Source organism: Hermetia illucens, chromosome 6, assembly GCF_905115235.1.
Source record: "Hermetia illucens chromosome 6, iHerIll2.2.curated.20191125, whole genome shotgun sequence".
Classification (NCBI taxonomy): Eukaryota; Metazoa; Arthropoda; class Insecta; order Diptera; family Stratiomyidae; genus Hermetia; species Hermetia illucens.
This window is the reverse complement of record NC_051854.1, coordinates 94,913,134-94,936,020: the sequence shown is the minus strand read 5'-3', so window position 1 is coordinate 94,936,020 and position 22,887 is coordinate 94,913,134. Positions and strand designations below refer to the sequence as shown.

General features: G+C 46.0%; 1 protein-coding gene across 1 annotated transcript in view; it reads right to left on the bottom strand.

Annotated features, from left to right (window-relative positions):
- The window catches only part of LOC119660452 (synaptic vesicle glycoprotein 2C-like), a 55,822-nt gene that overhangs the window by 18,248 nt on the left and 14,687 nt on the right, over positions 1 to 22,887 (bottom strand). The window contains exons 2-5 of the mRNA XM_038069011.1: positions 9,125 to 9,322; positions 8,875 to 9,037; positions 8,636 to 8,814; positions 8,399 to 8,583 (exon numbers count right to left, since the gene is read on the bottom strand). Coding sequence (XP_037924939.1) covers positions 8,399 to 8,583; positions 8,636 to 8,814; positions 8,875 to 9,037; positions 9,125 to 9,322 — 725 coding nt within the window. The remainder of the gene's footprint in view (positions 1 to 8,398; positions 8,584 to 8,635; positions 8,815 to 8,874; positions 9,038 to 9,124; positions 9,323 to 22,887) is intronic.

Sequence of the window (22,887 nt, the reverse complement as noted above, 5' to 3'; positions counted from 1 at the left end):
TAGAATCCTAGGGTTGCATTATAGGCCTAAGGAGGACTGTTTACGTTATAGAATCAACCTGTGCGAAACTTGTGTATACCAAACGAAGGGTATTGAGTCTAGTGGCGAGCATATACGATCCGATCGGTTGGTTGTTGCCCGTCATAATGATGCTGAGGATCGAAATTAGGCGGTTGTGGCAGGATGGGTGCTGGATGACGCCATTTTTGGCCTAGCCAGGAACCAGTTGGAGAGGATCATGAGCTCGCTGTATTGTCTAAGTGGAGTGTGTATCCCACCCTGCACTGGGCACAGCAGTTCAAAGGAAGAAATGGAGCTAGTAGGATTCAGTGATGTGTCAGGTGATGGATATGCGGCGGTCGTGTGCAGTCATCGGAGGTCCAAAAAGGGTTTTGACAAAGAGCTTGGGGACGTATCATGCCTCCTAATACACGAATAAACCAGGGTGCCCGAGTATGCACCATCGTAAAACTTGAATTGGAGAGCGTAGTCATTTTGGCAGAGCTGTTCAAGGACACACGCGATAGCCTGGGTGATACTCCAATAAAGTTTATAGGTTACACTGACTCTGAAGTTTCTCTGTGATGGATCTGCACCCACAAACCAGCTGAGAACTTGTGGTTTCGTACAGGCCAGAGTCAACTCTTCCGAAGCCGCCACATCGATCTTCGGGGAGCAACGTAAAGTGATGCATTAGTTGGGTGTTTAGTCCTAGCCTGTGGGCTAAAACAGTGGGAGGACGTTCTCATCAATTTGGTACGACACGCCATTAGGTGAATGAGTACTCAGAACCCAATCTTCAAAATAAAAAATGGCCTAAATCTGAACTAGGCAGTTTTCGTTCAGGATAAGGGGAGGGGATGGACTTTATTATATACGAACGAATAGTGCGCAAAGGTGTTCCCGTTTGTGGATATACCCAGAATAAATGTATTTATAAACTATATTTGTTATGAGAGAACTACAAAACCCTGAACTTTCTGGGTTCATTTTCGTTCGACAGTTTGTTTTCAGTTTTCATGTAGAACAAAAACATGAAAATCATTTTGCATCCCCCACAATGAACCCCAGAGCTATATTCAATCAAGAAGAAAGGGATTTTTCGCTTCAATACGAGTATCTATACTTTTGAAGCAAAGAATGGTGGAATGCGCCAATAGGTAATCTTCTCTTATTTCCATATCTTAAAGTACAGAATTGTATTCGTTACGTTGCCATAAATATTTGGTAAAATATCCTCCTTAGGAAACGGCCGTTGAAAATTGAAATTAAGGATTTGTTTATAGACAGCGAAACTCGACTATCAGGAAGGTATCGGATAAGGAGCTCTTGATATTTTAGGAAGAATTTCGCCCATTTATGTTCTATTTGTTTTGGCCGAGAAGAGAATAAAATATTAAGGAATTGTTATGATTGGAAAGATGTTTCTAAAAGCTCTAAACCAGAATTGATACGAAAGATTGAGAGCGTTAAGAGTAAGGAGTACAATAATAGCCTACACCAGGCTATTTAGGTAGGTCTCTAAGCCCTTGACAATGCAAATCTAAGTTATTATTTCAATAATATCATCATCAAAAGATATCTTTTTCAAAGTCGTTTTTAAAGCTCCCTTTGAGGTGTGCTTTGAAATGCGGATTTTAGGCGTTGGCAAGGTTACACAAGAAGATATTTATCGAATCTTGTATGAGCGAAAAATTTAAGAGATTCGTTCTTATGAAAGTATTGGAGAAAAATCTAAATATAAAGATTTTATTAGTACATTTTGATGGATGAAATGGCTCTGAGGGATGTTTTATTTAGATTTATTCAGAAGTAGCTTAAATATTTTGAATGAGGATTTACTATAGTCTGGGCCGTTCAGACTGATTCCTCTGATAGGTGTCTCAGAGAGTAGGTGGGGTAGAATCCACCTCGGCTAATAGCATTTACTATTAAGAGGAAGACTTTGGAGAGCACCCCTCCCTCTCTCTTGCTATTGTACTTTGGTAACGACCCCGGAAGTAAGCGGGAGCCTGGTGTCAAACTAGTGCTTACCGCATCCACTAGGCGCTCCTTAACAGTATCGGACAGGATATTAGCTATGAGATGCTGTTCCAGAATAGGAAACATCTCATGAGGGTAAAGTGTTACGCCTCAGAGGTTATTTCTGATACTGAGAACAGGGTTTCTGTGACCAACTGAATTCAGTCTAGGAGAAGCTTCCCAAAGGTGACATTTTAATTCTGTTGGATAACCTGATTTGGGCTTTGATCAAAACTTGCTCAGATATGTGATGTAAAAACACAATCTTGGAGACAGTGATGACAATGGTGAGAGATTTGGAGCTTTCTGTAGCTTCAACCTCCTTGCCATTGGTGTAGCACTGTTCGACTATAAGGTTGGCTGGGCATCAATTGTCTGCCAAGGTGCTTCTAATTCGTTCGAATACAGCGTTATCACCACCAGATTTAGGATCTGCGAAAGAAAAGAGGTGCTGGCATTGATCAAGAACTAGATGCTGTTGACTACTTCCCGAAGGGTCGCTATAAGGCTCTGCTAAGTAGTGAAACAGACTGACGAGCGTTCGGAACCGCTACGCTACTGTGAGTAAGGGAGAAGCTGACACGCTTGCATTCTGGTATACGACAATCTTCAAGAAGCGCAACGAGGCGTGCACTATGATAAAGGACAATTTGTTATGAGGATTATCAGTGAAGTTCCACCGCACATTGATCTAATGGCTAAACATCGTAACAAGCGGATAAGAACTGCTCCTCAAGACAAAAGTAAAATCATCTCGTGATCAATTGTCTCAAGCATGGCAAGGTTGCAGAACTTGAATTTGTCCCCTTTCGGACGCATTCTTTGGAGCCCCTTCTTCGATCCATTCAAATATACTGCCATTCTGGGATTTTCACAGTGAGTAGAAGTAGGAAATGATTGCCGATATTCCAAAAAAAAAGGTATCAATTGCGAAAAAGATTTCGACAATGTGTTCAGGTAATGTATATGAAACCATCTTCAGAAGAGGGGCATTGTAGACAAACTTATAGCAACATGTGAAGGTACAAAATGTCATGTATTGTATTGACCGACCAAGAAAATCCATCCAATGTTGTTAAAAAACAAAACGATCGTGTTGAGTAATAAGCCCCGGTCCTAAATGGTCCCCCCTGGTAAAATAGCCGGAGCAAATGAAATGCATGCCTGCACGGAAAATATTGGCACCCCCACTGAAAAGACCAAGGAACACGCAAGAACCCTTTTGAAAACGCGCAATAATAGCTCTACAAAAAATGCTACGGTCTGGTGCCAAATTCTGCGACATAAAACGTGAACCCGGCAAAAGTGGCTGTAACTTCCCTATTTTAACAGCCTACACACTCACTGCTCCTAGCGTGTGTCGACGGCGGTTTTCTTGAGGTACTGGCCGGGATTGCGGACAAGATACACAAGATGCACATGCGCCTTGTGGTTGCGGAGGGAATTCTCCCTGCTTGCGATCAATGTGGCGATACTGACAGAATTCCGGTGTGTGTTGCTACCACCGTAGGTTTGCGGATCAAGCCACGAAATGTACCACCCCATGCACTTTCAACGCGACTCCAATACACCGAGTTTGCTGGAAGGCGCGGCTACATCTACGAGAAGCGCAACAATATGCCCTCTTACAGTATACGCCCCCTCAGTAAGTGAAATTATCTGGCAGACACAGGCGCTGGAGTCTCGGTCCTCCCCGTCTCCAAACCTAACAAACTATTTTCCCAGCGTGGCGCTTCATATTAGCTGACATCAGTGTTCCCATATTAGGCGCAGACTTTCTGTGTCGTATTAGCTGCTGTTAGATATGCGGCATAGGTCGCTGACTGACCCCATAACCTCTCTTCAGTCGTTAGGGAAAATTTCAACCTCCTCTAACAACAAGACTTTATCATGTTTGAGGACGTTGAAGGCGCGTCCATGAAGGCGCGCACTCCTGCACAGATATCGCAACGTGACTACCGAATGTAGTCTACCTCAGCCAGTTAAGCGGGATGTCCAGTACCACATCACCATTACTAGTCCCCCAGTTTTATCAAAGGTACGTCCTCTATCACCTCAGAAATTCGCTGTTGCGTGAAAAAAGTTTAAACAACTTTTAACGCAGGGTGTATGCAAACCTTCCAACAGCAGTTGGTCATCTCCAGCCCATTTGGCCCCGGGGTCCAATAGATTCCTGACTGACACAGCATTTGACTAATCCAAAACTTTGTGCATTATTTTGCAAACTGTTGTGTTTTCTCGACCTTCGATTTCCCCAAGGCCTACCATGAAATCCTTGTGACTACCGATGATATTCTATAGACACCAATTTGCGCAATTTTGGGACTCTTCTAGTTCATACGGATGCCTCTCGCTTGGGCAATGCGGCACAAACCTTGCATAGATTCATCTACTCTGTTTTACGAAACGTGGATAACGTTCTGGTCGCTTCTTCCACTGAGCCTGAGCATTTAGCACATCTCGGGTGCATTTTGCAACGCCTCCTTGAAAATGACCTAATTGTCAGCATTGACAAATGCGAATTCCTCTAACGGGAAGTGAAATTTCTGGGCCACATTCCATTACCCCTGATGGCATTCAACTCGACTCATTCAAGGTGAAAAAGATCGAGAGTTTTCCGCTGCCGAACAAAGACCTAAGTAGGTTTTTGGGTATGGTGATAAACTTCTATCGCCGGTTCCTGCCCAAAGCCGCTCATCACCAGGCATTACTAAACACCTTTCCGTCTGGTTTTATGACCAAGGATTCGCCAGTGGTTGTGTGGTATCAAGAAACCGTCCAAACGTTTGAAACCACTAAGTAGCAGCTGGTAGATGCTACTCTTTTGGCATTCTTTCAACAAGATGCAACTCTAGCCATGTTCGTTGGAGACTCAGACACAGTAGTAGGTGTTCCTCTTCACCAAAGACTGACTCAAAGTTGGCAACCGTTGGGTTTGTTCTCAAAATAGTTGAATGCCCCTCAGTGGAATTAGAGCGCCGATATTTCCTTGAAGTCAGGCCGTTTACCTTCTTCACGGATCATAAGCCTGACAAAGTGGTCCCTTCAGCACTTAACTTTCATTAGCCAGTTCATATCAGACATTCAACATGTGCTCGGTAAAAATAAAACTTAGTCGCTGACGCTTCGTCGCGGATCTCCGAGATCAACCTTCCAGTCTCAGTCGATTTTTCGGCAACCGCTGCAACCCAAAAGGTTAACGCAGTACCTTAGAGCCAAAACAAGTTGAAGGAGTTCTCTATCTTTGGTTCATATTCCTCTATCTACTGAGATATCTTTGAAAAGGACCTAGGTGATATATTCTGGCCACTTTTTGTAAGGAAGTGTTTCGCTCCGTGTACGATTTTGCGTTCCCTGGAGTTCGGACAACTAATCGGTTAGTCTCCATCAAGTATTTCTGGCCGTCCCATAACAGGGACGTAAGCTCTTGGTACAAAGCGTGCATCGAATGCCAAACGTGTAAAGTCATTACGTATGCTAGGGGTCAAGCAGTGTACTGCAGGATAGACTGATGCGGAACATAGCTCCCTGAGGCCAACCTATCTTTCTCTAAGGATGAGTTGTCTCTCCTCTGGGACGGTGTGTGCCTTTTCAGGGGCCAAGCCTCTCGTCTACCAAGACCGTTAGTGAGTGGTGATAGCCACACCCTGTACGAGGTGACCCTACTATTAACAAAACGCTACGGATCTAGACTGGGGAGTCGAAAAACACCTCCCCCAATCCAGGGTGTCATGCGAACCGTGCCCATTGGATAGTTTGCAGTCGGGGGTAACTGACTGTATTCGAACGGAGCCTCACTGATCTTACCGATCTTACCGTGCTACGGGGGGCTATGGCACGGCGGACCTCTTAAACCCCATACTCGTGGAAATCAAATGAGTACTAAATTGGAAAAAAAAAACAAAAACCAAAAAAGCGGGGCTCCGTACCGCACCAAAACTGGTTAATCAGGTGGAGGCACGTCTCCGAATTACTGAAAGCCAGGTGACTACACCCAAGAAGGGAGAACTTGGGACGTCAAGCAGTGGATCCAAGGTGAGCATTGGTATACTGCATGGACTACAGCCAACAAACACCACTGCTCAAAGAGCAGGGACCAGCAAAAGCACGTCTGAGATAAATATAACAGACGTCAGGCAGGAGACAGGTCTCAGTGGCGCCGGGGTTAAATGGTACCTGCGCTATCTGAAGGAAGGCCTGAAACCAGAAGAGGCCCTTAAGAAGGCTCAGGACAGACCTAAGCCATCTCTACCGGAGCCGAGAAAGCGGGGAGCAGCAGAGATCAGCCCGCATGAAGGGAATGCCCCCAAAAAACCCAGACCTGAACCCACGGGAGGAGAAAACCCGGGCAGGTCAGGAGTGAAGGCAGGACCCAGGAAGCCCGGCATTAGCTATGCTAGTGCGGTCAAGGGCATTCGACTGGCCATACTGCCAAAAAGGTTTCCCGAGCAAATACTCACTCGGGAGGAACAGGAAACCATTGAAGAACTTGTCGTCAAGCAGATGATCAAGGGATGGACGTCGAAACTGGTGTTCACCGGGATACGCTTTCGACCAGGCCTTATACTGGTGGACTGCGCGACGGAAGGTACCGCAGAATGGGTCAGAACCATAATTCCTAGATTGCCAGGCTGGGAAGGGGTGGAACTGTCAACATGTGCTGGAGATGATATACCAGGAGCCCACATGGTGACAGTTTTTCTCCCAAAGGCCGCGGCAATAGTAACAGAAGACCTCATGAGACTCCTAATTGCTCAGAACGAAGATCTCCATACTCGACTATGGAGAGTCTTCAGAAGCAAGGTGGAGGGAAAGGGTAAATTCCTCACGATCGGGGTAGATGACCGATCCCTAGAGGCAATTAAACGTCGGAGTTGTCATATCAACTACCGATTTGGCAACATACCCGTGCATGTGCACAAGGAAAAGCCAAGGAAAGAGACCTCGGAGGAGGCATCGGGTGGAAAACTTACCGAGGTCCCTGAAGAAGTCGCGGAAGCCATAGAGGCGGAAAGAACGGGATCAACCAGGGAAATAGACCTGCTGCCCAGTGAAGAGCAGAAGCTGGACGACCTAGACCTAGGACTGCTAGGGCTCGGGGTGGACAGCGACGCGCAGGAAAGCGCCATGTCGGAGGAGGAGGGTGACATTCCGACAGTGGAGAGCTCCAAACAATAACGGAGCCAATGGCCAGCACTAGGATAGCCCAGATAAACCTCCACCATGCGAGAGCTGCATCTGCAGTGATTGCAAGGGCAAATTCCAAGGAGAACATTGGAATAGTGCTGGCTCAGGAGCCCTGGGTGTACCGGGGGCAGATTCGCGGTCTGCAAGGAGGAGACATGCAGGTAATTTGGGACTCGTCTTGTGAGAAACCAAGAGCTTGCATAATTCTCAAACGTAATCTAAAATACATATGTCTTTCAGAGTTCTTAACCGGGGACCTTGTGGCTATCCAAGTCTCATTGGAAGCCGGGAGGAGCACTCGAAAGGTAGTGGTAGCATCGGGATACTTCCCAGGAGACGAGAGCCGGGCTCCACCGGAACAAGTCGCAAAGCTGACGGATTGCCTTATATTTATTGGTCGGTTTACGCGATGGTCTAAGGTAACACTTATGGAGGACATAATAGGACACTCATGTGCTGAGGCACTCTGTCGAGAGTGAATTTCGCGCGTCAATATTACAGACCAGGGAATTCAATATGAATCTACTTTATTCTCCGAGCTCGGGAAGCTTCTGGAATTCATACGCCAGCGGACAACTGCATACCATCCGTACTTTAATGGGATGCTACAACGTTGGCATCGGTTTTACCTTTCGGTCTGCCTGGCCTGCGTGCAGCCCCCAGCCTTGCTGAGCTGATAAAAGGGGGGAACCTTGGACTCCTTGGCGACCTGGTCCTGCGAAAAAAAAATGGCCTTGGAGAGACCGGATTGTTACGTCTACTTCGAGAGGCCATTCCTAAATTAAAGCCACGTCCGCCATCTCATCATAGGCAGTCGGCGGTCCCTAGGAAACTTGAAGTTTGTGAGGGTTGATGCACTCCAGAAGCCAGTGGAGCTGCCATACGGGGGCCTCTATAAGGTACTCGAGCGTGAGAGCACTCGGTCAGTCTGGACGTCGTCGATGGTAAACCGAAGAGGATCTCCTTGGACAGACTGAAGCCTTTCTTTCAGGAAGTTGACCGCACTGGAAGGAAGGAGAGCGCCGCGTTCGTTTTGAGGCACGCCAGACGGCTGCAGCCGAGTAGCCTCCCCCGGGTTCTCTAGCCGGATCCCCTAAGTTTAAGCTGGGGGCGGAGTGCTGTGGCGGATCGATACCGATCCTTTTTTAAGGAAAAAATACATAATGCAATAAGTAAATAAAAAACATACCGGATATTGTTCTCGGGGGTTCCTTGTGTTCAAATGGTAAATCATCTGGAAGACTTTCAATGCATCGTTATTCCTTCCAGTGGTCATCAAGAATTTTGGGCTTTCCGGAAGAAATATGTAGCATATTCCTGCTATCAAGCTTGGCAGTGAGCAAACGGCTAAAAATACCTTCCAGGAGCGTATCACTGTGGAATAGATAATTAGCAATATGGATTAAAGAACTAGTTGGATTCTCACCAATGAGACCAAATATAGTAACATTCCAGTTATTGGGTAAGATAACATAAGCGATGATTGGTAATGACAAAGTTGCTATACTGAAGAAGCACCCGATGCACATCATCACCCTTGATCGATGCTTGGTACCATGGAATTCGTTGACGTAGGACATCAAAACGGCAAATGGTCCACATACACTGTAAAAAGTCGTTTAGAAGCAACATCTTTTGTTGACCATAATTATGAATGTTCTTTACGCAAATCCGCCTAGGTATTTGAAGATCATTAGATAGAGTCGATTAGGACTCAAGGAACTTAGTAGAACACAGAGGGCGTCTAATAGGTAACCAATGATCAAGAGTTTTCTTCGTCCCATCGTGTCAGCTAAGTAACCCCACAGAATAGCTGAAGTTATCATTCCTGTAAATGATGGCAAAAATAGAAAAGATGGAGTAAAGTAAATAGGTTGTTCCACTTGGGCCTGAGATATGAATTTTAATTACTCACCTGCATACGTTATAGCGTTGAGTATTCCTTTATCAACTAATTGTAACTTGAGATCACATTCCGCAGTTGCAAAAATATAGGACATTGTTGATGTCTGATAAACTGATGAAAGACATGACGGCATCAAAATTACAAGAAGGACATAATTGAAAATGCCATAATCAGTTGCTGATATAGCTGTTTCAAAGTCCGCCGGTTCTGTGGGGAGGAAAGGTAGTGGGTAATTAAATTATTAGAAATGCTAAAAATTGTTTTCAGTTGTAAAATGAAGGGTCCAAATTATGGACTGGGACTCTCCGGGAGAAAGCATACAACCCTCCGGGGTCCCAATTTCTCGTTTACTAAAACCAAAAAAGTATCTACCTTAACTTAGGGGGTGACCAATTCAATTTGAACGAAGTGTTAGTAATACCTTTTGGTCTTCATACTCTGGAATCCAAGTAGAGGCGCACTCCTGAAACACTGGTAACCAGGTTACAATAAGAGAAAAGGTTGGAAATTAGACAGCGGAGTCAAGCTTTCTCATTGGCCTGCCGCGAAGACCACAATTAGCAAAGAAGATGGGGACTACTAAGAGAATGTCAGAGATGGGCATATCAGATGACAGAAGGAAAATATACTTTAGTGACGTGGGAGTCAAATGACATCTGCGCTAGCAGAAAGTAGACCGCGTATCGGAGGAGAATTTCAAGAAGGATAGACCAAACCCTTCAACAATAATACCTAGCAGCGAGGAACAGGTCACAAGAAGGGAATGCTGCCAAGCAGGAGTCTTTATAAGGCACGGTGAACTAGGAAAAATGGTGACAGATTTCAACGCAATCATATGCCAGATTAAGACAATCACTTAATCAAGCATAATGGAAGAGTGACCTGGTCATAGTCTAATAAATGGGGAGCTAGTCAAGGTGCAAAAGTATACTAACGACGGCAGTGAAGGGAACCGAAATACCTTCAGGGGATACTGCGTGGGGAATGAACAAATCATGGAAGTATCCATACTTAGCAAGAGTTAGTATAGGACGGAACAATATCGATCAACATTTATCGAAAATGGGAAGGATATGTTGCACTTACTTTTCGAAACTCATTTTTCGGGGTCTCTTCACACAGTGGTTGAAGAGTAGGGTAGGTAGGTAGAACAATTTAGTTCTGCGAAGCACAATTCACGCTGTGGTACGCCATTTGGATTCCAAAACACCCTCCACCATGTTATAAGTAGGGCGGGCTCTGAATCAAAGAACTCGCCCATGAGGTTCACGAACGATATTGCGTTTCTTACAGTACAGTTCTTTGGCGCCGTTAGATGATGGTTTCTCTATTGTTGGTTGCTTGCCTTTAGCCATAAGTGTTTAATCACAAAGGAAGTGCACTGCCAGTGGCAGTGGATATTATCTGATGTCCCGAGTGAGGCGGCCAGAAATACTATTAACCAGTGCTCCGTACAAGCCTAGTAAGTCTTCACACGTGTCTTATTCGTAAGTTTTGCGGTGCAGATTCTCTCGTAGGTTGTCAGTGGGAATAGCTATACAGGTCATATTGCCAACGCCAGAGCCTTTTTTTTTTTGTTTTTGAGGAGATGGAAATCTTCAAAAGACACTGGCCTGGACACGCCAGCGTGTGCGATTCTTACCCACTAAAACCACCCCCGACTCCCTCCAAGCCCCGTGGAACCACCGTACGGTATTACATTACAGGGCGGAGTCAGCTCATTTTAGCTTCGTCTCCTTTCGTCTCTACGCGGCGTACGTAACCGCGCTTTTCTGATCTCCTCTACCTTTCGCAGTTTGCTCTGGATAGATACGACCATGGAGTTGATCGCATCCTAGTCTTCCTGACATGTTAGCATTCTTTGCACCAGATTCTCTGGCATAATCACCTCTCCTAGAGCCTCCTCTAGGCCCTTCCTTTCCTCCACAAACCTTGGACAGTGGAAGAATACATGCTCTGGGTCCTCTGGGACTCCATCGCAGTTTGTACAATGGGGTGAGGTATCCAGTTTAAACCTGAACAGGTACTGGCGATATCCTCCATGCCCAGTGAGAAACTGAGTAAGATTATAATTAATCTCACCGTGCCGTCTCTCCAACCACTCCTTGATGGCAGGGATGAGCCAGTGTGTCCACCGACCCTTTCCAGAGCATTCCCAACGCTATTGCCATCTATTTAACGATCTCTCCCTTTCGGCGTTCTTCGTCTGCGATAAAGGAGAGATAGACTTCGCATTATATATATTCGTCATCTCGTCTGCCAAGATGTCAATGGGCATCATTCCAGAAATGACGAATGCTGCATCATCTGAGACAGTCCTAAATGCCGAGCACACTCTTAGGGCTGTTCTTCTGTAGACTGAACTCAGTTTGTTACCGTTGATTGTAACCTGCAATGCCTTTCCCCAAACTGGAGCTGCATAGAGTAGGATCGAACTCACTACCCTAGCTATAAGCAACCTGGAAGCATGCCCTGGTCCTCCTACGTTCGGCATCATTCTTGCCAGAGCCACACTCGCAGTGGATGCTTTGTCATAGACATACTGCACATGTGCTTTATAGCTAAGCTTCCCATCTATCATCACTCCTAAGTATTTGATCGCAGGCTTAGAAATTATGATATGATGCCCAATTTCAATACGGGCAAAATTTCTTTTACGGCGCTTGGTGATAAGGATCGCTTCCGTTTTTTCCCCCGCAAATGTCAGACCAGAACTCTCAAGCCAACCCTTAACAGCACTGATCGCTTCGCATGAGTATAACTCAGCATCTTCGAGATGCTTTGCGACAACAACCAGCGCTATTTCATCGGCGTAGCCCACCACCGCGGCTTCCTCCGGACGGGGAAGATTAAGAACATCGTTGTCCATGATGTTCCACAGCAGTGGGCCCAGTACGGAGCCCTGTGGGACACCCGCGGAAACAGCGTACTCTTAGGGTCCGTCATCGGTGTCATACCAAAGCCTCCGTTCTTGTAAATAGCTGTTGATAATAGCTGCAAGATAAGCGGGAACACCAATCTTCGCCAGAGATTCCCGTATTAGGTTCCAATTGGCCGAATTGAATGCATTTCTCACATTCAGGGTCACCACTATGCAATATTTGCTAGTACTGCCCCTTCCGTGGATTGCATTTTCGGCCAAGCCAGTAACCATTTTGATGGCATCAATGGTTGATCTGGCTTTACGGAACCCATACTGCCGATCTGAGAGACCTCCCTGGCTCTCAACAACCGGGAGTAATCTATTATAGATTACCCGCTCTAGTATTTTGCCCACGGTGTCCAAAAGACAAATGGGTCTGTAGAAGGTTGGCTCACCTGGTGGTTTGCCAGCCTTAGGAAGTAGCACCAACTTCTGTCGTTTCCATGATGTTGGAAATATCCCCTCGGACATGCACGCTTCGAACAACTCAGCGAACATGTCCGGTCTGGATTTCACGGCAAGCTTAAGGGCCTTATCCGGGACGCCATCCAGCCCCGGGGCTTTATTATCTCCTATCCTAGTGCAGATCTCCAGCAGCTCGTCACTGGTGACTGGCGGTATTGCCGTGTCGTTCAGAGGTCGCTGGAAGATGTATACGCTCTCCTCTTGCTGAGGGAATAACCCCTGAATGATTTTTAACAAGAGTGTAGGACACGTGATCTGCGGAGATGATCGGCCTCTGAATCGCCCCATCACGATTCTATAGGCGCTCGCCCACGGGTTTACGTCTGCTTCTAAACAGAGTTCCTTAAAGCATTCCCTCTTGCTCCGTTGGATGGCGAGCTTGAGGGTTTTGCGGGCTTCCTTATAGGCGCGCTCTTTTTGCCCTTGGTCGATTCTGCCTACCGCTCTTCTGGCTCGGTGACAGGCTGATCGAAGACTGGCCAGTTCAGCATTCCACCAGTAGTTTGGTTTCTACTGGGGAATGAGCACTTCCTCGGCATGGACGCGTCACACGCTTCGGCGATGCATTGGACCACATGGGAAGCTCTTTCCGTAGAGGCGCCTGCTTTATTAGGTTGGTTTAACCACACCTCCATGAAGGTCTGCTCATCTAGAGCTTTAGCGGACCAGCCTGACATCTTTCTCGGTTTCGGGCATGATGATCTTATGCCCGGTGACTCCACCCATAGCCCAAAGAAGATTGCCTGGTGATCGCTGTGGGTGTAGTGGTTGCTGACACACCCAGAAATACCACGTGCCAGTGCAGGGCTGACAAAAGTTAGGTCTACGATTGAAGTAGACCCCCCTTTCTGAAAGATGTTTACACATCCTTCGTTGGCCAGAACGACATCCAACTGTGCGAAAGTGTCTAATAGACTGCGGCCCCTTGCATTTGTCTCTCTGTTACCCCATTCACGAGCCCAAGCATTGAAGTCACTAGCTATCACCCTTGGACTACGACCCCTTGCGTCGAGAACAAGGCTGTCAAGCATTTCCTCGAATTCGGGCAGTGTCAGGCTTGGTGGGGCGTAACAGCTGTACACATATACCCCGTTTATTTTCGCCCACACAAAGCCGCTGTATGTCTGATTCCCAGTACATTGGATGGCTTGTCGACCGCATGCCCATGTCGCCGCTCCGCCAGACGAATCTATAACCCACACGCCACCGTGACGGTTTCTATAGGGTTCGCTAATGATGTAAATTTTCACCTCGGATTCGTAGATGGTCTACTTGAGTAAATCTTGAGCGACTCTACAATGATTGAGGTTTATTTGAATAAACCTCATTTTTTCATTGAAGTCAGCGCTTTCCTAAATTCCGGGCATTTAGCACTTCCGGCAATATGCCGGTAATCCCGTCCCTCACTTCCTTCGCATAATAAGCATTTGGGGTCCCTATTGCACGCTTTGGCAATATGGCCTTTCTCCCCACACCTTTTGCATTGATCGGACCGATCAATGCCGCTGGTGCATACCTTCGCGAAATGACCAAACGCGAGGCACTTGAAGCACCTCTTTAGAGAAATCTGCTCTCTCAGACGGCAAACAACCCATCCGATTCGAACCTTCCCGGCCGCCAATAACTTCTGCGCGGCGTCCACTGGCAATCGCAATGTGGCCGTCTGAGTATTGCCATAGGGTTTCCGCAAACTCACAATGGACTCTTCGGCAAGTTCCTCCAACTTGAACTGTTCCATCAAGGCAGTGCAAATTTCTCCTTTGGATGTCACTTCATCGAGATCCTTGCACTGTATATAGACCTCATGTTTTTGGGTCCGTACTGTGACATTTTCCCCTCTTAACCTGAGCTCGGAAGCCATCAGTTTTCCCCAAGCTGGTTTTTTTCAGTTCAAACATGAGGTCACCCTTTTGGGTCCTTCGAATCTTGCTGACATTTCCGCCTAGATCTTTTAGGTCGGGGTCAGCTTTGACTTTTTTCAGTATCTCAGCGTAAGACAAACTTCCATTGCTGGAGATTACAATCGCTTCTGGGCGAATTCTCACTTTTGCCTTTTTCTCCGCCTTTTTCCCTACTTTGGTCCATCCACCTTTTTCATTCCCCTTGGATTTCGTCGAGTCGATTGCCAGAGCTCGCACTTGGGGGACCTGCTTTCTCTCTTCGGTGCCTTTAGTTCCGTTTTTCGGAACTATTTGTATGGCTTTTTTCCTCTTAGGCGCTTGTTGACTTCCCAGAGGATCCACATCTCCTTCCCGCACTCTCTTGTTTGGTGGCAGGCCGATTGCAACACGATTGGGTGTCACTTGGGTCGCTTGTGACACCGTTGGGGCAACAGATTTCGACTTGCCCTTGGAATTTTGTTCCTCCTGCTGCGATTTGTTGTAGAGCACTCTAATTGCTCTCACCATATTTTTTATGGCTTGGTGGGCGTTGTGCTTGTCCTTGATGAACTCAGACAGGTCCACTATTTTTGCACCAAGCTGTGTGAAGGGTAATTCCTCTGCTTCAGGGCTCTGCTCTTCATGATGGTTCCTAACCAGATTACTACTTTTAAATACTCCTTCACATTTGGCATTCATTGACCTTCCCTCCGTTTTATCTTTTTTGATGTTTGGCATTGGCGGAGATCTCAAAGTTGACGAATTTCTTCTGAATGGGTTCTTTTCCTGGTCCTGGAGTACCTCCTGTTGCTGCTCCTCTTGAATATGTACGGTCGATGTTGTTGCTGCTTTTGTTGTCCAACGATCTGCTTTCAATTCACCCTTCTTCGGTTTTGTTACAGGTGTCCTTGGTAGAGTGGTACTTCGCTTGAACACTTCCTTTTCCAAATCTTAAACACTTGTAGCATTAGATGCCACGGTGGCCAAGTTTTATTTTCTGGGTGTTCTTCCCATAGCCATTTTGGTCCGCGCACCAGAGATGAGCAAACACTAGCCCATGCACAGTCAGAAAAAAAAAGTGCATGAGCACAAATTTACACATCAATAGGTATGCCCCAATCCGCCAGCTGGCGCGCCTGATGGGAGATCTGGCCACTCCTCACAGGCCAACACCTGAGCCTGGAAGTCACTGGAAGACTGTAAGATTAGATAAGTATTGTATATATGACGAAACTTCCACTCTAACTCCACAGCTCATTTTGGATTCAGCTGCTGAAAACACTTTATTATAACCTCGCAATACATCCAGGTTTCCCACTTCTCTCAGAGTGAGAATGTAATAGGGTAGTTTCTTCTAAAGCCCAGTATAAGTGCGGTGCAGTTTTATTAGACATGGCCAAAGTCCACCTATTAGCAGGTGCAAGATAGGGGGGATAGCGCGATGATACCACTATATCATAGCGGCAAGGTCTCCCTCTCCCTTGTTATCAGGTTTATATACAATGTGGGAGTGCAGGAACATATTGAAGGGGTCTGTGGGGAAGATAACATAGCTTCAAATTGGCCACAACTGTGGTTCTCTGGATCTTATTAGACTTGATATTCATTCCTCAATGACACCGCCATATAAATCAACCAACAGACGAATTTCGTAGGAAGTCTCATTTTTTACGCAGGATTTTTTGTGAGCTTGTGTCAGATTTTTTAATCCATAGTACTGTGTGCAGTCTCTACTTTAACTTCTTCACCAGGTTCACGTCAAAATACTTTACATTCAGGGAGAGTGATAGTATTTCTCCATTCAGTCGCAAATAGCATCAAATCAATTTTGTTTCGGCTTGAATGTGCCCCGAGCAAAGTTTCGGTTGTGGCTCTGTCTGGCAACTAAATTTCGGAGCTCACTGCGTCGGCTTTACCCACCCCGTATCGAGTGGTTCTTCGTCTATGCTTGTGTTGACGTTTAGGGCTGGTTACTTTGAGTTGTTGAGGCGACACTCACTCATTTCTTGTTCTCTTCTGGGTTACTTCAGAAAGAAAGCCGGTTTAAGGCACTCAGTGGATACATTGATGCGCCTTTTGCCACTAAATGGATACTTTGATGTGCCACATAGAACCAAATGACGCAATCGATTACGGGACAAAGGTTAAAGAAGATGAAGAAAAAGAGGAAGTTTGAAGTGCTTGACGCTAGCGAAAATTGCCAACAGTTCGGCGTTTGATAGCTTACGTTGAAAGTACACCAAGCGAAGCTATTTGACGCGTTGCAAGACCAAACTGGTGGTCAAAGGGTAGTACAGGTCACAGGGCGAAACGTGGATTGGTACCCACGATGGAGTATAAAACCTGGGATATGCCTGCTGAACCAACACCAACAGCTCTACTACCAAACCCTATCTCCACCTCCACGTGGTGACCGCTGGGAGCTCTTTCTTAACGAAAAGCTGCAGATGGAGAAGGATGAAGACGAGTCTCTCGCGCCTAAAAACGGGACAAATTGTACCAACTGGTCCTCCAGGTCGGGGGTTGGGTAGGGCTGACAACCCTACACGGAAAACAACTTGTCACGAAGCCACAACAGAAGCCTCGGACAGGACGGATTTTAAAACGACGGACCCGGCAACGACAACGGAATAACGATTTGCGTATTTTCTCATGGAACGTGCGCTCCCTGTACAGAGATGAAGCTGATGAGCAGCTTGCCGATACCCTGTCCCAATATAGGGCTGATGTAACAGCGTTACAAGAGATGCGATGGACAGGGACCGGCTTCCAGGAGAAGAGCCACTACACCATATACTATAGCGGTCATCCAGTAAACCATATGCTCGGAGTAGGTTTCTTAGTCAGCCAAAAAATGAAACCTGCTGTTATCGGCTTTGAAAACATAAGCGAACGGCTATGTACTCTGCGAGGCAAGTTTAGAAATATAAGTCTCATAAACGTTCACGCCCCTACAGAGGAGACTGCAGAGTCGGAGAAGGATACCTTCTACGAGGCAGTAGAACGAACCCTCGAAGCCTGTCCCAGATATGATATCAAAATCACACTTGGGGATTTTAACAGCCAAGTAGGGAAGGAGCCCGTATGCAGGCGATACGTTGGCTCCCATAGCTTACACGAAAAAACAAATGATAACGGACTGCGGACTATTCAATTAGCAGGGTCACATGAAATGGTTGTTGGAAGTACCTGGTTTGCGCGGAAAGCGGTCCACAAACATACGTGGGCCTCTCCAGACGGGACCACTTTCAACACAATTGACCACGTGTTGATTGAACGCCGCCACCTCTCAGCCTTGACTCGGATCACTATCTCGTTGGCATGGTGCTTCGAGCTCGAATAACAATACCACCTAGAATCCCCTCTGACAATCAGGTGAGAGTGAACACTGAAGCCAGCCACAACACAACCCTCCGCGATACCTATAAGAGGGAAATGGATGCCGCAATAACTGGAGTCAACAGAAGACCTGGAGATGCAGCATCAACAAATGATCTTCACAATCACTTGAAGAACGTTATCACGGATACGACCACAAACAAACTTGGCCCCATCCGCAGAAGGAGTCGGAACGGCTGGTTTCACGATGAATGTAAGCTAGCAACGGAACGGAAGAATGCCGCATACCGAGTAATGTTGCATTCTCAAAGAACGCGGGCACGCGTAGAGACTTATCACGAACTCCGTCAAGCGGAGAAGCGACTTCACAGACGGAAATAGGAAGCCTGGGAGAACCAACAAGTCTGTGAACTAGAAAAGTACAGGGAGCAACCGCACCAGGCGCGGAAGTTTTACCAACAAGTCAGCAGGATGAAGCCTTATACACCTCGATGCTCATCCTGCCGAGACAAAGAGGGAAATCTGATTTCCAACAGAATGGGCATATTAGAGCGATGGGTTGAGTACTTTGATGAGCTACTGAACAATCAGAACATCGGCGAGTTGGAGGTCCCCCAACTGAAGACGACGGACAAGTACTGCCACTACCAAGTTTAGGAGAAACAGTCCGTGCAATTCATCGGCTAGAAAATCATAAGTCGCCAGGAGCCGATGGAATTACAGCCGAATTGGTTAAATATGGAGGCGACCAGTTACACCAAGTGGTTCATCAACTTGTGCTCAAGGTATGGGACAGCGAATCAATGCCTGACGATTGGCAACGAGGCATTATCTGTCTCATACATAAAAGGGAAGATATCACACAGTGCAGCAATTATAGAGGTATCACGTTGCTGAGTACCATCTATAAGATATTCTCCACTATCTTGCTAGGCCGGATAGCCCCATACGCCCAGAACATCATTGGCCTATACCAAAGAGGCTTCACTCCAGGCAAATCAGCAACAGATCAGATTTTCTCTCTGCGGTAAGCGATGGAAAAACTGTTGGAATATGGACAACAGTTGCACAATCTGTTCATCGACTTTAAAGCCGCCTATGATAGCATAGCCAGGGTGAAACTGTATACGGCCATGAGAGAATTTGGTATCCCGACGAAATTGATAAGACTGACTAGGCTGATCCTGATCAATGTGCGAGGCCAAATAAAAGCAGCAGGATCACTCTTAAGACCATTCGACATCAACAACGGTCTACGACAAGGGGATGCGCTATCATGCGTCCTCTTTAACCTGGCCCTCGAGAAAGTGATCCGTGATGATGCGGTAAATGCAAGAGGTACGATCCTCTTCAACTCCACTCAACCACTGGCCTATGCTGACAATATCGACATCATGGGAAGAACCACTCGAGACGTACAAACTACCTTCATAGAGATCGAGCAGGCGGCGATCCCGGCGAGATCTTGGGCTGCACATTAATAAAGGCAAGACAAAATATATGGTTGGAATGTCAGCACCGAAGACGAATCAACCAACAACATCAAACCGCACTGGTCAAACACAAACACGAAGAAGAATAAGGATAGGAGAATACAACTTTGAGACCGTTGACAATTTCTCCTATCTAGGGTCGAAAATCACAACCGATAACAACTATGATGATGAAATCCGCGCACGGTTGTTGTCAGCCAACAGAGCCTATTTCAGCTTACAAAGACTGATCCGCTCGAAACGTCTCACCATAGGGTCAAAGCTCTTACTGTACAAGACTATGATCTTGCCAGTCCTCATGTATTTCTCGGAAACTTGGGTTCTTAGCAAAAAAAATTGCGAACTCTTGCCCGCGTTCGAGAGAAGAATCCTCCGAAGAATTTTTGGCTCCTACATGAGGATGGACGATTCCGTAGCCTACACAGTGACGAAATCTATGGGCGATACCATGACCGTCCGGTTGTGGATAAAATCCGGCTCAATAGGTTACGGTGGGCGGGTCACTTAATCTGTATGGATGAGGATGATCCCACCCGGAAAGTCTATAAGGGCAATATCTATGGTAGAAAAAGAAGACGAGGCAGACCCTGCCTAAAATGGAGCGATGGCGTGGGTCAGGACGCCAGACAGCTTTTAGGGATATCGAATTGGTGGACCTCGGCGCAAAACCGGGATGTCTAGAGTTCCTTATTAAGGCAGGCCTAGACCGGATACCGGTTGTTGCGCCATTGATGATGATGAAAACCAAACCGACGGCGATGTCTGATACATCTGTGGTTAAATTTAAAGGTAGTCCAGGCTTGAAATGAACCGGAAGTGTAGCGTCTCTGAGAGAGTTTCTGCAGGCGTAGGAGGCTCTCTCTTAATCTGTATTCAAGACGATCTGAGTTTTGTCGAACTTCTTTGAGTTCTGTAAATATTGGGAGAATGGTGCTTGAAGTTGAGTCGCGTCCTTTAAAAAGTTTGTTATTCCCAAACCAAGAAGTTCCGGAGCTTGGCTCTTTTGGACTTTTTAAACTTTTGCTTCGCATGAACTAGAGGCTGGGAAGCGCGATATCGTTCTGGCCTCACACCTGTCCCAGATTTCATATCAAAATCATACTTGGGGACTTTAACAGCCAAGTAGGCTCCGATAGCTAACATCCAAATATAAATGATAACGAACTGCACATTATTCAATTAGCAGTGTCATTCGAAATGATTGTTGGAAGTACCTTGTTTTGCGCGGAAAGCGGTCCAGAAACAAATGTGGGCCTCTCCAGACGGGATTACTTTCAATCAAATTGATCATGTGTTGATCGAACGCAACGAATAACAACATCACTCAGAATCCCCTCTGACAATCAGGTGAGAGTTAACACTGAAGCCATCCACAACACCGCCCACCGCAACATCGGCATATGGATGCCGCAATAACCGCAGTCAGCAGAGATCCTGGAGATGAACCATCAACAAATGATCTTCACAATCACCTAAAGAACGTTATCATAAATACGGCCGTAGACATACTTGGTCCCAGCCGAAAAGGCTATATACTACGAGCTATCGAGCTACGAGTTAATAAGACTTGTTAGCACTTAGGAAGGGAACAATTGGTTCCAGAAATATCGGTATTTGCAAGACCAATAAATCAATACTAGCGAATAGGAAAAACAAGTTGATATTGGGTTAGATGTGTCAGATAAACTGATCAGGAAAGAAGCAGAAACCAGAACCCTTCTGCGGAAAGGCAAAGGAGTTTAGGGATATGAGTCTCAGGAAAGTAGAGGAACGGCTGTGAAACTACATTGGGCGAACCAGGAGAATAGTCCAAGATAGATTCATAAAACCGAAGCGCCTCAGTAGAAACCGCCTTAGGATCATAGTGGGAATATTCAGAGGTCATTGCAGGCTAAATTACTACCTGGAGAAGCTGGAATTATATGTTGACATTGACTGCAGATTCTGTCAGGATAGCAAAGAAACCTAAATACTACATTTACGCATTCTGGGAAAATGCCCGGTATTTGTGATAACATAGAATATCTAATTTCCAACACGAAGCTGAAACACCTAGAATAGTCATTATAGTTACACCGTAGCCATTAAAGGGGCACAGTTCACACTCTACTACTATTGTTCATATGTTGAAGATAAACAACTTTTTCATACCCAGAAAATGTTATCTATCGTGACGGCAGATACTCATATTCGTTATAATGTTCAGCGAATACGGTTAGTATTGGTTACCTTACTCGACAGTATACGTACACACAAGTCTCATCTTTTGGATAATGTACTTAGGAAAAGGGGAGGAGAAGGGAAGGGAAGGGAAAAGCGGATAACACCCAGACCTTTCTGAGAAAAAAATCTTTCTTCTTATGGGTGTTGGATTACGAATGTGCTATAAATTTCTTTACAACGTGAGCATATGAAACACTTAAGCACTTCTTTGAAATTGACCATCAATTTAGTAGTTCCATCCATTTTATTCCTAGTTTTATCCTGTTCAAAGCGCCCTACCCCATACAAATAAAAGTAAATTGGAATTCCTGTACTTTATGAATTTATCTGACGACCATTACCCAAATAATGTCATAATAGCGGAAATTAGATGAGTTTGTAATGGGAAGAGGGAAGACTGGAAGCACCAAAAATGTAGGATGTGGAAAAAGCTCTTCCCATAAGAGGATTTTCACACTCTAAGTAGAATTAATACGTGAGAAGCTTAAAACTAATGGTGATAATGTCCTTTTTGGGGAGTCTCCATGTGTCATCAAAGAATCCTCATTTATTTGTTTTTATCGGGTATAAAAATATATATTCGTCTACATGTACATGTGGTAAATACATATACGCGTGTGCCAACATAATTCATTTAGGTACATGGAATATATGTTTTTTTTTCAAAGGGAACACTAATAGATATAACAGTTATAATACATACACATCAGCACACTTAGATGTTTGGTGCTAAATTGATAACTGTGCTGTAATATATTTTTTTTTTTTTATGGATGGAGGTGGAAATCCTAGAAAGACGCTGCTGCGCCCGGTTGCAGCAGTGTGTGGGATTCACACCCACTAAAACCACCCCCACTCTTCCGCTCCTCTCCGCGGGACCACCGTGAAGTATTACTTCGCGGGGGAGGCTCTGGTTCGCTATACCAGCTCGTCCATGTCACGCCTCCGTCGCGCCGCCTTCCGAGCTCGATCCAACTCCAGGAGTTTTGTCTGCACCACGGCTACTGCCTCATTTACCGCCATCCTGTTTTCCTCCGACTTCAACATCTCTTCCACCAGGTTGGAGGGCTCGATGTCTGCCCCTAAGATGCTGTTCAACCTCCTTTTCTGCTGCAGAAATCTGGGACAATAGAACATAACGTGCTCCGGGTCCTCCAGTATAGCATCGCATTCAGAACAGTTGGGAGACTCATCCAACTCGAAGCGATGCAAGAACTTCCTATAGCCACCGTGTCCCGTAAGGAACTGTGTCAGGTGGTAATTCAATTCTCCGTGCTTTCGGTTGACCCATTTCTCGATGCACGGGATCAATGTATGGGTCCACCTGCCCTTGTCGGAGTTATCCCATCGATGTTGCCATTTGCCACACAACTCTCTCCTGATGGCTTTTCGGAAATCCGCTTTCACCTCGGCTGGATTTGCCTTCCGTTTCTCGTAGAGCCAGTGCGC